This window comes from Gopherus flavomarginatus, chromosome 10 (assembly GCF_025201925.1).
Source record: "Gopherus flavomarginatus isolate rGopFla2 chromosome 10, rGopFla2.mat.asm, whole genome shotgun sequence".
Lineage (NCBI taxonomy): Eukaryota > Metazoa > Chordata > Testudines > Testudinidae > Gopherus > Gopherus flavomarginatus.
In genome coordinates, this window is record NC_066626.1 from 35081076 (window position 1) to 35099286 (window position 18211).

At 36.8% G+C, this 18211-nt stretch overlaps 1 protein-coding gene across 1 annotated transcript in view; it reads right to left on the reverse strand.

The window, feature by feature from the left end:
* Positions 1-2810: 2810 nt before the first annotated feature.
* The window catches only part of DNAJC10 (DnaJ heat shock protein family (Hsp40) member C10), a 35899-nt gene continuing 20498 nt past the window's right edge, over positions 2811-18211 (reverse strand). Inside the window, exons 14-23 of the mRNA XM_050916407.1 lie at positions 16255-16382; positions 15813-15929; positions 14129-14230; positions 13391-13546; positions 11960-12093; positions 10021-10074; positions 9248-9395; positions 7526-7645; positions 5889-6008; positions 2811-4619 (exon numbers count right to left, since the gene is read on the reverse strand). Of these exons, the coding sequence (XP_050772364.1) occupies positions 4608-4619; positions 5889-6008; positions 7526-7645; positions 9248-9395; positions 10021-10074; positions 11960-12093; positions 13391-13546; positions 14129-14230; positions 15813-15929; positions 16255-16382 (1091 nt within the window). The 3' untranslated portion in view covers positions 2811-4607. The remainder of the gene's footprint in view (positions 4620-5888; positions 6009-7525; positions 7646-9247; positions 9396-10020; positions 10075-11959; positions 12094-13390; positions 13547-14128; positions 14231-15812; positions 15930-16254; positions 16383-18211) is intronic.

Here is an 18211-nt window from a genome sequence, read left to right on the forward strand (position 1 = left end):
TATATATGATCTGAACCAAGTCCTGGTCCACTTACTTCAGTGGGATCACAATCTGATTCAGTATGTAAATGTAAACGGTAGTATCAGAAAAGACAAAAGTAAGGTAATCAACTTTATCTCACCCACACTGCACCTCTATATAATACTTTCTCTTACTAATGATGAGTTAAACCAGATGTAATGATAATGGTTGGGGCACCTTTATTATAGTATATGCAACCCAGAATACTATAATGAACACATTCTCAACTGGGTATTTCATTTTCTTTCTCCACATTCTTTTGAAATCTTCCAGCCAACAATATCACTACTGGTGATTAGCTTTAATAGTAGTACTTCAAATGCATAGAGAGGTATTGCAATACTGAGTACCTATAATCTGTGCTTCAGTACAGCGCCACCCCCCCCACGGGAAAATGTTTTCTCATCACTTTTCCATGTTCAAGTTAAAATACTACTTGTGCCAAATTATTCAAGGAAAAGAACTAACTTTGCACGCTATCCTATCAGCATATTCAGGCTGCCAAATGTTCGATTTCATGATATTAACTGAATAAGCTTTTACTTTGTTTCAGATGCTTTTCTGGTAACATTTTAAGACCTATTTGTTTCAGCAGTGAATATTTATGTATCATTTTAATTATGAAGACTTATTGATGTTCTATATGTATACTTAAGACTTGGCATCTGGGAGTTGGAGAATATGCACAAGATGTAATGGACTTGACTCAGATATGAAGGTATTCAAGTAAAGAATCTGTAAATAAAATGTATGTATAAACTCCTTTTTATGAGCAAGAAAAATTTAAAAGGGAAGTGAATGGCACAATGGGCCAGATTTACAAAGGCATTTAGGTGCCGAAAGACAGATAAATGTGTGGTGGGATTCACAAAAGCATCTAACCAGGGTAGGTGCCTAATTCCCCTTGAAAAACACGTAATACCTTTGTACCTCTGGACTTCAATCTTAGCATCACTTGTTCAGTTCAAGCACTTCATACTTTAGAAAGAAACAAAAGAAACAAATTTAGTAATAATGGATTCCAACATAGATGACTTGATGTATTGCTAGTGGGCATAAGGCTGAGACTATTAGGACTTGACAAGTTTCTGACATACGAGGCAAAATATGTTGGGTTTTTCTTTTTCCCTCCCAATGATTTGAGCAGAAAATTAATCTCTCCTCCCCCATCTTCAAACTCTGAAACATAAAGATGTTTTAGATTTTATTATAAATTACAGTTGATTTTACAACTACTGAAAAATACAGTGCTTCCAAAATTAATAGAACCTGAAATATGCTTTGTTAGAAAACAAACTTAAGGTTATAGTTTGGATATCCATATTATTATTCTGCTTAACAGTCAAAACCAAGTCTTTCAACTCATGCCTGAATCAGCCTGTGTTCCTTCTTGCTTTATACATCAGATCAGCAGTAAAGATTCAAGTAGCAAAACATGGCTGACAAGTTTGTTAGATTCGTCAGAGATGAGTTTACTTTTCTGCAACTCACTAGCTCTGTGGCCCTAACTGTGGTAAACCCCTGTCCTGATTAAAGGAAACATAATTCAAAGAGCCAAAGGCCCATTTCAAAACCTCCAAATCTGTCAGGACAACTCATGCAATTCTTGTGTGTCTCACCCTTGCACTAACCTTTGTTTCATGCACATCCACTTCCATGTGGGGCAGGGGAGGGAAGAAGCCCAGCTGTATTAGTTTGCTGTGTGTAATGTGAGAAATTTGGCTAGCTTGACATTGTTGACTTAATACCCTGAGTGTCTTCAGCAGCTGAAGCCCTGGAGAGTGCTCACATTGTGCTCTGGCTTGACTGTGAGACATTCCGTGGACTCCAGCCAAAGGAAATCCTTTGCACCCCAGGTATTTCTCCATCCTGTGGAGCATGAGTGGTGGATTGAGAGTGGGAGAGGAAACAGTTGAAAGAATCATCAGGGCTGGATGTCCTAATATTTCCACAGAGAAGGGAGAATGCTATGGTGCTGGTGGAATAATGTTGCTGGTGGGGATGGGTAAGATTCAAGCTTTATTGTATCTGCCTCTTCAGTGGAGAGGAAATAAGGAACCATTGAACATCACTTCTTAAATCAGAGCATCCAGTTTTATATATGAATCATGTTTCATCTTTCAGTTAGTTTATTGCATCTACAAACAGGCTATTAGGTATGTTGTTTGGAAGAATTTTTTTAATATAAACACTACTTTAAAATATCAAAACAGCAGTTAACACGCAGTTTATTCTGAAATGCCTGCTTTTTCTGTATTGGAGACCATGTGGTATTTCAAACTGTCAGTTTAATTCTTTATGGAATTTTTTTCCCCATGTTTCCATTGTTTTAGAGGAGTTCTTCAGCATCTCCATTTATTTCCACTTTCATGGCAGAGCGACTGGTACTGACGCTTCCCTGATGCTACTTTGAGGGCCAATATTGTGCAATTTATCTTACAGCTTGCAGAATCAGGATCTTCTATTTAGTGATCTTGCTATAGCAGGTGTCCTGGACAGTGCATTTAAACTATTGAGTAAATTAGATTACTAGCATAAAATCATACCTGTGATATTAGCAACAAAGTAAATGTACCTTAAAAAAGCAAGTAAAATAATGTAAGATGAGTGTTTTGCACAGCTGGAAATTAAGTGTAGGCTTTGTGACAGTAAGAACTGGCAGACACAGCAGTTGGCAAATAAAATCTTGCAAGTCTTTGAAAACATACAACATCCTATAGTAATTTTTCTAACCATACATAAGGAGATGTATCGGAGGGTAGAAGAAAAAAGTTCAATACCAAATCTCTAAAAATTTAAAATACAGTTTATCCATTAATTTTTTCAATTCAGTTCATCCAGTAATTTTTTTCATTTCATGTCTTGAAATTATGCTATTTCAGAGCTGTGGAACATGGCAAGAATCTTTCCAGACAACAGACTTCTATACAAGCTCCTTCACATCAAATTAAATCTTAAACCATTTTTCAAAATTTTACTTGGACAAAATTCCCTCCTTATAGCCCATCTTGTATTTCTTTTCTACCAAGTGAGGTCTCATATGTAGACTTCTTGGGCTGCCAAATACTGGTATTCTGTGAACTGGACACTTCTGATGGGCACAACAGTGTCCTATTTCCATACTATCAATACAAGTTTGGAAGGACTAACATGGGAGGGAATATTACTGAATCTGTATGTTCATTTAAGAAAAACCTAAGAGTTAGAAGGGCTGGTAACATATATTAAATATCCTGCAAACAATATACATACTTTTACCCCATGTTTACAGTTATTTGAGTTTGGGTGCCTCAGATTGGCTAGAGTCACTTTTTGTTTTTGTGTCTCACACTCTAATTTATAATAAGTTACTCAGTAAGGACAGAACCTCTATGAATTTCTGATGTACTCATCATTATGGTAACTACAGTAGGTTTAATTGTGCCAAAGCTGGGTGGGTGGAAACGGGGAGAAAAGCTCATCTGACAATGGCTAATCTATATTTTATTAAAGAGTAAATCATTTAAAAAATAGTGATCTTTCAAAAAATTCTGACTCACAGTAGACAGTTTTTGTGGACTCCAGTAAAACGAAAATGTAAAACGATTTAAACGTTGCTAAGTGCAAATGGTGCATATAGGATCCTTTGTCGCATACACAATTTTTAAAAAACCATAACCTCAAAGAATGACCTCAGTGTCTACATGAACAATGTTAAATGTCCATTATGAAATAGTCAAAATTCAGAAGGCACTTGTACAAAAAGGGGGAAATATGCACGGTGGACCAGATCCATATTTCATGATGATTTTCAAGGGTGGCTGGGAGCATGCAGTTTGACAGTGGTTATACCAAAACAAGTTAAAAAGATGTCCCCCACGTATTCATCTGAGTTAAAGATAAACTGGAAAACTTTACTATGAAACAAGCTGAGAATTCCGTACAGGATACTTCAGTGGTATAACACATTTGTATTTCAGTTAAACATTGAGTTTTGGAATCCTAATATGGTGAGATGAATTTTAAAAAAAAAAGACACAGCTCTTCAAAACTTTCGTCACCTCAGTTGGTAAGATATAGTAATATTCTACAAGGAAGGTGATCTGTTGATTCTATAAACCTATCCAACTACTGGTTGCTTAGTGAATTACTACAAAATTAAAAATCCAAAACTAAACTTCCATCATAAGATGATTTTTCCTTCGCATTGATGTCAGATGATTCCTCAGTGTTCAGGAAGGGATAGTGCACTGTGCTGTGTGAAAATGCAAGTTTGGCTGGCTTTATTGCACGCTCGTCCACAGGTTGAATGCACATTTCCCTATTTCATTATTGTCTAAGCCCTTGAAGTTTGTGTCTCCTAATCAGCAAGTGAGGCAGGCACAGCCTATTCCCAAATTCTTGGAATCCCTCCACAACAAATAGAGCAACTCCCTCCCAAAAGTTTTATAGAATTCATTTGGACAAGCCTAGGCGCCCCTGAATTCAAACTAAGGTTCATTTCAGTTTCTCCTATCATGAAATTAGTCTAACTTTTTATATTTTCATCATGGTGCCTTCTATTTGTCACAGCTTCGGTATACTCTGAAATTGATCGTCTTCAACATCAGAGTTCATCCTGGTGGCAATAAAATTAACAAAATTACAATCCGCACTGATACTCCATTTTTTAATTCACACCAGTAATTTTATATTTTCTTGCACTAGTTCTTTAACACCATAACATAGCTGGACAAACACTTAGCAAACTCAAATTTTGACACTTAGTAATTTACTATCTCCTTCCTGCTGGAAAACAGAAATACTAGTCCTGGGCTAATAGGTCTCTGTACCTATGTCCCCTTGCCTGCCAGGCTCAAGGTAAGTCTGCCCTCCAGTGTAAGCCCAGGATTCAAACTCAGGCTCAAGCCTAATTTTCCCCTCTCTCCCCTGCCCCACTTTCCACCTACAAACAAATCACATTGACTTATGCTCCCAGGACCTTATGGGGGTGGAGGGTCTGATCCTGAGTCAAACTGGAATCCAGCTGGAATCAGCGTTGCTTTGCAGTGTAGACGCAGCCCCACTGGACTTATTCATAGACTCTAGGACTGGATGGGACCTTGAGAGGTCATCGAGTCCAGTCCCCTGCCCTCATGGCAGGACCAAATACTGTCTAGACCATCCCTGATAGACATTTATCTAACATACTCTTAAATATCTCCAGAGATGGAGATTCCACTTGTGCTTTGGGAGCCTGCCAAAAACATCCAATAATACCATGGGCTGACTTTTTGTCCTTGTCCTCTGGACAGTCAAGTCTGGTGGACAATCAAGTTTTCCCTCACTGCACCACTAGCAAAGGGCTAGAGAGGCCACATTTTGGGAGAGTGCTAAGAAGTCTGGGATATGAGTAGTTGGACTCAGGCCCACAAAATGCCATGTAGATACTGGAGCCCCAGGTTGGGACCCAGGATTCAACAATTACTAATCTAAGGTTACAGATAAATGTAGATGCTCAAGCCCTAGGTTAACAAACCCAGGGTCTGCTAACTCTAGTTCTTCTAAACCAGGGATTACATTGCAGAGTAGGCATACCCAGTATGAGGGGCTTGGCTAAAGCACACTAAACTAACCCCAGCTAATGAGTAGTCCCTTGGAACGTTCCTTTTTATACTGAATTAAACTTTGGCAGGAATGGTGCAAAAATAGCCTCAGGGAGGATGCAGTAACTGTTTCTGTGCCCATCCACACAAGCAGAAAAGCTGACTCAGTAAATACTTTAACTAGACCAAGACTGCATATAAAAATACATTTTATGGACATAAAGATGAAAGGCTATCAAGATTATTTAAATAGCTATTCTTTACATTAATACATGTCTTCACAAAAGCCACAAGTTTCCTACCTTGTTTCTAGAAGATTTTTTTCTCTTTCCTTTATTTTTAATGACGGCTAATCTTTCAGTCAGAAGATCGGCTATGCCTTTTGCATCTCTGCTGTCTATATGCTCTCCAAGAACATTTTTCTTTAAAAACAGGGAGAAGAGTACATCATCATCACTTCATGCCTTCTCTACTGAAGAGAAATGGATCTTATGACTGCTGGGTGAAATTCACACCCATTCTGGAAACAATTGCAAGGCCCTATGCAGTGCTCAAACTCCCAAAACGGGGTGAATATCACTCTTCGAGGGGAGAGAGAATTTGTTAAGTCTGTGCTTCATAAAATGTCAACTCCCTCAGTAATAATTACTATGGAGTTCCAGTGTGTGTAAAACATGCACATTAAGGAAAACTCTAACTTTGATATGCATATTAAATATTTACTCAACTATAAATACATATTTTAGAAATCTATCACATTGTCAGATCAACCCTGCAGTAAGAGATTTACTGAATGTAGGTAACAAACTCTCATTCAAAGAGAGATCCCATAGAAGTGAATGGGATTACTATTTGGGTACAGACTAGCTTCCGGGGTAAGGATTTTCAGAATCATGCTCTTAATATTGCCCAGTAGAGGCTGTTTGTAAATGCAAAGTAAAACTGAAAGAATAAGCTTTGTCATTAGAAAGTGAACACTTTTTCTGAAACACAAGAAATAATTATAGATCTTGCCATATAATAGTTTGGAAGTTTAACAACATCCAATGATTTCTAATGAAAAAGGCGATTTTCTAGAGATGGCTGGAAGCTTTGTGATGGAAAGCTTTTTCTTTTGTTGAAAAATGCTGATTTGTTAAAAGCACGATCTTTGGTGGAAATGTCACTTTTGACAGAAGTTTGTTTGGAAAGAAAACTTGGACAAATATTTCGATCATCTCAAAACAGAACATTTCAATTTTCTGTTTTGACACAATTGTTTCGCTTTTTATATAACAAAACAAAAATCAAACTCTGAATGAAATGTTCTGTTTTACTGACGCAAAGCATTTTCAACTGGATCAAAAATGTTTTAAATTTTGTTTTGCAGGAAATTTTGAAATTTGTTCGTTTTGTTCCATTTAGGAACAAAAACTTGTGACACTTCTCACTAAATGAAAAATCTGGTGCCCACTTAGCTCTACAATTTTTCCTTACTTTGCATTATCAATTTGTCTAGATAGCAGCTTTCTTTTCCATCAGACACAATGACTTCTCTCATTACACTAGTGTTTTCCTGCTACAGAAATTCCAACTATTATAAAAAAAGCATTTTTTAGTTTCATTTCCTTTAGATAGATTAGGTTAGAGAATCAATGTTGATTGATAGAATCCAAAGTAAGAACTAATATATGTCAAAATGTAATTTCCAGTACAAAATTAAGCACAATACAATCTTAAATAGTAGTGGAACTAGAGCACTTAAGTAGCAGTACTTCCCCTCATGTGTCAGACTCTCAGGCTTTAAGGTCAGAATGGACCATTATGATCATCCAGTCTGACCTCCTGCACAATGCAGGCCATAGAATCTCACCCGCCCACTCCTGCATCAAACCTGTGTCTGAGCCACTGAAGTCCTCAAATCATGGTTTGTGTCAATCATATTTAAACTAATATTTACCTTTGCTCCTTGGTAGGGATAAAATTTAACAGTGGGGTAGGCTCTGACGCCAGCCGTCTGACAAGTATGAGCATAAGCCTGACAGTCAACTTTTCCAGCTTTTACTTTTCCTTTTACAGTCTAAAAAAGAAAATTGTTTACTAGAAACCCCATTAGAATAAGCAAACTTTAAAATTTCCACGACTCAGACAACTTTTTATAAATTGGAATTGTAGGAAAAACACACAACAAAGAAAGATGGTATAGAATATGTCCATTCATTCTACCAAGTGCAGATAAAGGGTAACATTTTAAAAAAATGCTTAAAGTCCCAGTTTTAAAATTTAATATAGGCACCTGGAAGCCTCAATCCCCTTGATTTTTCAGTGAGACTTACGGTATATCTACAGTGCAAGTAGGGGTGTAATTTGCAGTTTGTGTAACTGTACCAGTGCAAGCTTTAATCTACCTAGAATGCTAAAAATATGAATGAGAATGTTGTGTTGTAGGCTTTCGCATGGCTGTAAAAAGGGTGAGGTGTAATTTAACAGTTCTGAAAACTCTACTAAGCAGAGTGAAAATAAAAAGCAAAATCTTTATTCAGACTGATAGAAGAAAAACCGTAAACAGAGGCCTGAATAACACTTTTCAAATGGTAAGATCTAGGATGAGTTGCAGACATATAAAAACATCCATAAAGGCTGCCTTCGGCGTACCCCTTAATAAGCCCCGATGCAGGGGCACGTGTGCCAGGGATATGGGAGAGGTGTCTCTATCGGGCAGCCCCAGGAGATTACTGTCAATTAGTCAGACCTCCCCAGAAATTATGCTGGAGTTGCAGCATCTCCTACAGCAGTCCTGCATCTGGAGGGTGCAAAGGTAGCTTAAAGCCACTTTAGCCTCTCCTTAGCCTTGGTCTGCAAGTTCTGTGCTGCTCCTTTTAAAAGGTGTAACACAGAATCTCATCCCTACAACTTTCAAATTTGTGCCTGTCTTTTGGAGCTCAGTTAGGCATAGCTGTCACCAATTTGTCTCCCTACGAAGCTATGAACTACTGGGACACCTTTCTTATATACAAAAGGAATGCAAAATCACTGAACAGAGACCTGGGTTTTGTTCTTTGTTTTGACCTTCGACAAATCCCTGAATCTGCCTGTGCCCCCCACAGATTCCGATCTGTAAAATAAGATACTTGCCTACCTCACAGAGGGAATGAGGATAAAAACTCATTAATGTACATGAAACACTTAGATACTGTGGTGATAAGCACAATTGGCAAGCCTATTTAAAAATCCCATGTCCCTCTTCCCTGTAAAGGAAGGGGACCATAATTTCTAAGTATTTACGTAAATAAATACTCGGAAATTATGGTTCCCTTCCATTATAGGGATGAGGGACATGGGATTTTTCTAAGTTTAAAGAAGGACTTCTCTCTAGTCACATATGCAAGTACCTAATGGTGCTGAGGAAATAAACAGAGGGGGAAATAAAAGGCTTGTCCACATAATGAATTACTGTGCGGGAAGTTGATGCACTGTAGATTCACACCACGGCTTGCTGCCTAGTAACTTACTGTGTAGACATGCCCTAAGATTTATAGTTTTGAAATAAACATTTTACTTCATGGCAGCGGCATACATAACTGCTACTAAGTCTACTAATGAAAAGCTATATAAGAAGTAGGTATTATTATTACTTATCAGAAGCAAACTAACTGCTGGTGTCAATAGGTTAAAAACTTACCCTCGCTAGCACCTCAAATTCTGGAGCAAAATTTTGGCAAGGGCCACACCAAGGAGCATAAAAATCAATGACCCAATGATCTTTCCCATGCAAAACTTTTTCTGTGAAGCTCTGAGGTGTCAGATCTACAGATACTTGAGGTAAATATCTGAGGAGAGGGGAAAAACATTTATAATAAAATTTAAAAACCTTAAATATATTTAAAATTCCAGTTACTCTACAGGAAGCTTAGAGAAATTAGGGAACAGCTATAATGAAATGTAAACAAACACCATAATACTTTTATGTTGAAAGGCCCTTTAGTTTACATGAGGTATAGGCATCTAAGCATTATCTCATCCTTCCTTGAACCAAAAATTGAGGGTGTTGTCTAATTTGAGTGTGGGGAGGGCAGACGTGTCCATTCAATATGAATGCTCTTTTCTCATCAATATCTTCTTCCTTTCTTCAGAAAACTTGAACCTGGTATTTAGTCTGAATCTAGGAAGTCAAAGAGCTGTGTTCTGAGACTACAATAATGCTTTATATTAACTGTGGGGTCAGGAACGTGATGCTACCTTCACTGTTGTAGGAAGCTAAGAATACCTTCTCTAAACAATGCTTTTAAGGCTTGAGCCAACAGAGTACAGAAATTCCTGCATCTGTCTTGTGAAGCAACATATCCATCTATATAGGCATTTCTAATGCTTTGTTTCCATGGCAGCTGGGTGCCAGCTTCTCCTAGACACAACCATTGGGTTAGCTTGTGAACAAATTTTAATGTAACAACTCACCCAAGTGCCCAGCTTCTTAACGAATACGAATCCCTGTGCCAACCATTGTAACTACTATGAAAGAACACACAAGAAAATACTAATTATACAATAGCTTAAATAGGTTTGAAAGACTGTAGCGGAGTTAAATCTGAACCCAGGACAACCCATTCACGAAGGCTGACATAAAATTCATTTGAATGCATACATTTTAGAATATATCTATACTATAATTTAGATATTGAAAAAGCTATTTTAATTTCAAATCTGAATAATGCAAGTCAATGATACACATTGTAAAATACAGGAACATAAAGAGAAGGAAAGATTGATCCTATGTTATGTTACATTAAAGGAGAGTAAGGTAAATTTAGTACTTCAGTCAAATTGACTTTGTCAGCTAAAAAGGCTTGTGAACATTGTCTCTTTGGTAACATTTCCAGATAAATTTTCTACATCTAATATAGGTGGGACAAAAAAATACCACATGATCAAGTGGAAAACACAATTAAGTAAAAAAAACAAAAAAACATTAACCTATATTACAGAGAACATTTTATTATTACAATGGAAATATTTTCAATTAATTTACTTTTCATTCTATTAACTTCTGTATTTCTCTCAGCTTAGACTATGAAAACAAGCTAGTCAGTAACCTAAAGATCTATTATTTGAACTGTAAATACTGTAGGCGATTGTTTGCTCAATGGAATTTTCACACAAATTAGTGAAACTAATAATCCTAGGCTGTGAGAGTTTATTTCACAGAAATATAAATTCATAGTCAAATCTAATCCAACAGTTCTTAGTGGATTTCTTTCCAGGGGCACTATTTATCCTCAGAGTATATTTTAACATATTTCTTAATTACAGAATCCTGCTTTCTCAAAAATCTGACACTATTAAAGATTGAATTTTTTCCCCAAAAAATGGAAAATAAAACACCCCTTCTAGGGAATTTTAGTGCTTTGGGAGAGAGTTAAATAGAAGAAGAAGAAGAAGAAAAAAATCAGCTTTCATCACAGGCAGTCCAACAGTCAAAGCTTCAGCAGCCTTTTAGGCACCCCTCAAAACAGTCTACATAATTTACTATCCATGAGCATTTGATGGAACCCTTCAATTGTATAAATAATCATTAGTCTTTCCCAATTCAGTTTAATCTCTTTCTTCAATATTCCATGTCCTCTGAGGTGCCGTGGTCAGAAATGTAAAGTGTTCCATGTTACAAAGCTTTATGATACGCGATAGAATCGGAGCATTATTACAATTTTTTTTTTTTAAATGGTCAGATTTCACTTTCCGTAGCAGGTGGTTTTTCACTATCAAGCATTTTTCTGTCATTGTCCCAAAGAAATGGTATGGTGGATGGGCTCACTGGACAGGTGAGAGCAAAAGTTCTACAATGTTGATATCAGACACATGTCAAAGACGGTTATTTATATATAATATATACCCCCATACTGATCTGTTTTTAAAGGTCAGGTTGCAGTAAAGTACGCACAGTGAGTCAGAGCTATTGGCATTTTCTGCAGAAGACAAATAACTGGAAAATGTAAGGATCTATGGCACTGTTCTGTCTTAACTACATATTTCGCCACTAACATGGCAAAGGACTAATTGTTTGAAGTTACGTAATTCATTTCTATGTTACTAATGAATACGCTGCTCATGAAAACCTCTGGCAAACTTAATAATAAAACATAGGAACCCCAAGCAATTATTTAGATAAACTAAATTAATTTCTTGCACTATTTTAGTATTAAAAAACTGAAAATCTCAGAATGTGTGAGAATAAAATCATTCATACAATACTTGTAAACACTTATGAGTTTCCAGTGGTTTTGACTTACCATCTGAAAAATACTATTTTTCCCTCCCAGGCCCTTCTTAATATGTTTTGAAGATACCATAACTCTTGAAATACAAACCATGACATATTTTCCAAATGTAAATTACTTACTAGTAATGATGATCTGCATTTGATTTTTGAGGAAAGAGTCTTATTTCAGGATATCCCTGTACATTTTCTTGGTGACAGAAAGAAAAATATTTTTGACAATCCATACTGCCAACAGTGATTAATCCATTTAGCAACTGAAAAAGAAAAAAATATTGCATTTTCTAGTCATTGGGGTTAGTTTGTGGCATGTGAATACTTCAGAATTTAGACATCAGCATTTATTGCAGTCTCACCTCTGGAGTACTTAGCAGGTAAAAAGCAAAAGGCTGATTTTTTTTTTTCCTTTTTTTTAATGGTAATTTTGTGTGTGCAATTACATACATACTTTGCACATGAAATACGATGCATGTAGTAGAACCCCTGTTTTATAAACGAACTGGAGATTGAGACATTCCTAATAAAAACGTTCATAAAATTGGACATCTCAAAATTACAGTAGGTACAGTACATAAGTTGCAGTATGGTGCTCTGAATTGCTTTTTTAGTGTCCCTCTGAGCACTTCCAATGCACTGAAGCCATTGGCATGTGATGGGATGTAAACTTGTTCTTAATTGACATCACTTTTGTTATGATCCCCCCACACACCCTGGATGGAGAACAGCGTTCATATAACTGACTGTTAATATGACTGTTGTTCATGAAAATCAAAGTTATGCTGTACATGTCCAGAGCCATGATTAATCTATACACACTGCTAACTGGCACCAAATGGTTATGTGATTGCAAATCCTTGATTTTTGTGCAATACTATTACGCAAATGACTACATAGAGCAATGGCCATGCAAAGTAAGCATAGACCTGAATACTGAAGTGTGTATAGTTCAGATCACTGAAAATCAGACTTAAAACATCCTGGAAATATTATTTAATAACACCAATTGAAAAAGCCCTCAAATATTTTAAAAAATATAAATAACCTTAAATTCATATTTTATACATCAATTTGAAATCAGAACTAGATCCTGATTGGACTCTAGGTGCTACCTTAAATACAAATAATTATAAGCTATCCATAAAGGAACTTAGAGGGGAAAAACAGCTATGGTTACTTAAAGCCATTTCTGATCCAGTGTACATAAATGAGTCTTTTTACTTTTTTTATTTTAAACACAAATACCTAGTCACCTTGTAATTCACAATACATAAGGAATTAATCAAACTTCAAGGAAAGTTATTCTAAACTTGTCAATGTGTGGGATTAGGAGTATTTAGGAAGACATTAGCAATGTCCAGGAACTTTAAAAAAAAAAATCATCATAGTTGGAACAACAAAAAACTGCCATGGAGGAACTTATCATTTTGTCCATTATACTAATCACTAGTCTTTTTTTCCACTTATGGTAACTCCTCCAGGTCAATTTATTGAACAATTTCAATACTTCTATTAAATAGGGCATTTTTAAAACTTAGAATGTGATTTCCACTTTACCCTGGCCATCCTTTTCCATTCCGGCATTAAAGCCTGGCAAGGCCCACACCACGGAGCATAGAAATCAACCATCCAGACTTCGTCCCGTTTTCTTTGTTTAACTAGTGCAATGAAAGTGTCTGGTGTTAAGGAGACCACCGAAGGGTTCATGAGATCCTAAAATACACAAATAATGAGACTTACATTTCACCTACAATGACATTATCCTGCACATGGTATTATCAAATACAAACTGATTATATAGTACTACCATACTCATCCCACAAATGAAGCTTGTTTGTCTTTAAGTATCAATAACTCAAAAATCCTATAAATTAACAGCCTTTGAAGAATGGACAGAGTGTAGAGATCTGCACCTTATTTCACAAAGCTGGTAAAACTACTTGCAATCTTAGGTACATATATTAGGTACCAGTCTCTGAGCACTCTCAATAATGAATGTATTTCTCCTCCCTATAAAGTTGGGAAGTGCTGTTAACTGCATTTTACAGGCGGGGAACTAATGCATAAAGACATAAAGGACTTGCTCAAGGTCACAGAGAAAGTATGTAGCAGAGCAGGGAACTGAACCCAGGTCTCTGAATTTCCAGACTAGCACTCAGGAGACCATCCTTCCTCTCCCTCCACTCGTTCTTATTTTAAGAATATCAGGTAGTGATATTAGGATAGCTGGTTAGAAAAGATATCTTGGAATGTTTTACACCAAAATAGCATGTGTATAATGTGTGAGTCACATACCTGTATAAATTCCAAGATCTGTTCAGCAGAGTGATGACCTTCATATTCATGAATAGTGGACTGGTTGAACACCACTGTTGTTGGGTAAGCTCTAATGTTATGCTATTGAAAAACACAACAACAAAACAAATTGCAAAGAATGTTCCTGTTTGCTGCCAATCCATTAAGGACCATTGGTATTAATGATTCATATGCTTGCTAGCCAATCTGCTTTGCACAGTACAACTCCTCAAACGTTTAGATAATATACTTAATCTTGCCTTAGCGTGGGATGGACTAGATGACCTATTGAGATCCCTTCCAGCTCTACATTTCTATGATCTATTGGATTTTGATAAATGGGTGTTTGGAAGGCCTAGAAAAGACTATGGACTAGGATCTCCAAACCCTAATTCATAGCGAAAAGGATGCTGGCTTGTCTAAGAGGCTGTGCTGTTGGAGTTTAAAAGTCATCCCACATTCCTTTCACTGTGCTCATGGTTAAGGGAACAATACTACTGCCTTTTCTAAGTCTTCTGACCTGCCCCTCCTAATTCTCTAAACAAACCAACCAAAGCCCTTTATTTGAAGTTTTCAGATGTACCCTTCTCCAACCTTCAGGTAAAATAGCTTGTACTGTACTAATTGTACATTAATTTTGCTATCTGTAAACCTAGATTCTTCAGTGATTTAAATATCCATGTACATTGGCAACTCCTATCTTTAAGGCTTTCAATTCTATGCCAATTTCCCCATGTATCTTACGACTTTAAATTTTTCACTATAAAACCAGAAATATCCTGGTTAATTGTGCATACGTTAGGAGATTACACCAGTTTGCCTAATATGTATAAAAATCAGTTGCTGAATTCAATCAGTGCACAGATACAGAAAAGGCCTAAGCAAGTAAAAAGGCAAAAATGCTAATGAAAGTTCCTCCTTAAATGCGTGGACTGATCCTGTATTTCTTGTGACCTTCAAAACTCCTAATTTGTACTGCAGACAAAAGCAATGCAAATTACAAAGCAGCTGTAGGCTGGCTGGGAACTTGAACTCTTTGTGGCATTCTGAAAATGGTGCTCCATCAGCATAAACTTCTCTGCTGTTTTTCTCTCTCCATGTTCAAAGCAATAATAGGACCAGAGAATACTTTGTATATTTTGTAAACAGATTAGGAACAAGTAACTGAGTCATACTCATTCATTTCTCTCTCAAATATATAATGTATAATAGGATCAGTGTATACACCTCTACCTCGATATAACACTGTCCTCAGGAGCCAAAAATCTTACCGCATTATATTGAACTTGCTTTGATCCACCGGAGTGCGCAGCCCCAGCCCCCCGGAGCACTGCTTTACCACGTTATATCCGAATTCGTGTTATATCGGGGTAGAGGTGTATATTCTATATTTTGTAAACAGATCAGGAAGAAGTAACTGAGTTGTGCTCATTCATTTCTCTCCCAAAAGGGAATAACCCAACACTGGAATTCAAATCTTTCCTGACCACTAAGGAGGTTGGACAAGATTTTAATCTTATCACAGAACGCATTTTAAGTTTAGATTCTTTTAAGAGATCTGTATAGTTTATTCTCTTGAAAAAAGCCTTGATAATGGAGCACCCTCTTTGGATGTGTTTTTGAAATTTTAACTACAAGAAAACAGCATTTATTGAACAAGACCTTTTTAATACTTGCAGCTTACCATGTTGCAAAGCCCTTCATGGATTGTGCAGTCTAGTGTGCCAAATTTAAGCTGACCAATAAGGTGCTTTGATGCTTTTCTCAACTCTGGCAACAAAGCTCGACATGGAGGACACCACTAAAAAAAAAAAATGCAAATCATAATACCACTGTTAAAACAAAGCAAAGAACATATAACTCTCCTGTAAGCAGTTCTCTGCAGAAATGTGAATATATATATTAATGTCTCACAGTATGCTGAGCAATTTGTATGTGGTCTTGACAAACAAGACTCCAATAAAGGATAAAAACATTCAATGCAGGAATGTCGCAGCCTTGGATTAAAGAATTATTTGGGTGCTCTGTGCTATAGAATATCATCTTCAAAAACAATGCTGGTATTTTAATATAGTATTTACATATTTTAGAAAAAAGGAAAAGAAATATAGCAATCAAATACTTACAGGTGCAAAGAAGTCAACAAGCCATGGTTCCTTCTCCTTGCCAGGAAAATTCTGAGGCCCAAGTGTGATAACATGAGAGTTTACACTCTCCTTGGCGAATGCAACTATGTCATATAGGATCATCTTTCCTAAAAATACCACCCCCCCAAAAAACACAACCCACTGTTATTCTTAATATCTATATTCTTATGATTACTCATTATTTATTTACCAAAAACCGGAGCACGCTGCATTAACAGTGTATGATTTGCCTTATTATGAATGTTATACCAGAGATCAGGCTGAAGAGCTGGTAAATGCAAACGTTGTCACTGGCCCTGATTCAAAGACCACTAAAGTCAATGGAACTTATTCAGTTAACTTTAGTGGTCCTTGAACAAGGCCTTATTAAATAAACTGTATAGATATCATCTTACCTCAACTTATGTAAGCATCATTTCATTGGTCTGCTCAGTGTAGGGAACAAGTATGGCAATTCATGTTGGACATTTGATATGAAAATGCTTAATGCATAAAACGTCTAGCCAGGATAAAATATAGAATTAGTGTTCTTTGTGGAAAATGCTTTTTATTTTGAAAATGATTGAGTTGAAGAAACTCAAAGCATGCTGTGACCTGAGATATTGCTAGTGATGATGCAATTTAAATATTGCTCTCACTCAGTTTAGATAGATGAGACCCTCAACATTATTCTCTCATAATAATAACTAGGAGAAGTACCAGTTGTGGCAAAGGTTGTAGATGCCACCTATTCTGCACAAATTAAAAGGAGACATTCCTAACAGAAGATACAGATATCTTTTAAAACTTGCAAGAAAAAGGTTAGATGAATTGGCACTGATTGCAGTCATTCCAGCATTAAAAATAAGATAAATTCTCTTTATGCTGTTTGCATCTTGTATAGAATTTGGCTACAAAAACATCACACTTATTTGACAGGCGCTCTATTGGTCCCTTCTAAAGCAATGGCTTTAGCTCAGTAGGAGGCTGTATCAGACTAAGGGTATGTCTATACTACCCGCTGGATCAGCAGGTAGTGTTCGATGTATCGGGGATCAATTTATCGCATTTCTTCTAGACATGATAAATCGACACCCGTACTCCACCTTGGCAGGGGGAGTAAGCGGAGTCGATGGTGGAGCCATAGTAGTCGACTCGCTGCCGTGAGGATGACCAGGTAAGTCGAATTAAAATACTTCGACTTCAGCTACGCGAATAGTCTGAACCTCTCCACTGGTGCAGCCCAGGCCTAAGTTTCTAGTTGAGATCTTTTGTGTGCTACGCTCTTCATGCATCAGTGCCTGAGCCAGATCTTCAGCTGGTGTAACCACACATAACTCAATAAAATTTGATTGAGCTACACTGATTGACATGAACTGCAATTCCAGCCCTGAGTCAATATCTAAATTTTTACAGCACTTCAGAATTCTTTCAAGGGGACACTTCAACATTGTAGGTTTGGAATTATTTACTGGTGGGCATTGGAGGACCTAAGCACATATGGCAAAAGTGGCTGTGACTGAAAGCACCCCTGTATTCACACTCTACACACTAATTTAGTAAAACTAATAACTCACTGGTCAATAATATCATGGTGAAATGTATGCAGCAATATTATCTGTAAAGTTACAAATTCTCGCTGTATGTTAGCACATATTCAATACCACACAGCTCTGCCTAGACAAACGTTGTTAAACAGGTCTATCCTAAACAAAGGAATGTGTGTTTATCTTAATTTACATATTAGCAATAAACAGCGTCCTCGAGACACTAGGGCAAGAAGATAGCAGGAAACAGAGCAATTTTCATTTCTGCAAACACAAATGGGGGAAGAAAGAGCATGGAGCCTCCTTTATCATGAGATACCATGTTGCCTTTCTCTCGCTGCTTTGGATAAACTTCACTTTTTAGGGGAGGTGAGGGAGTATCCTTCAAAAGAATCCATTTAAAAGATTCA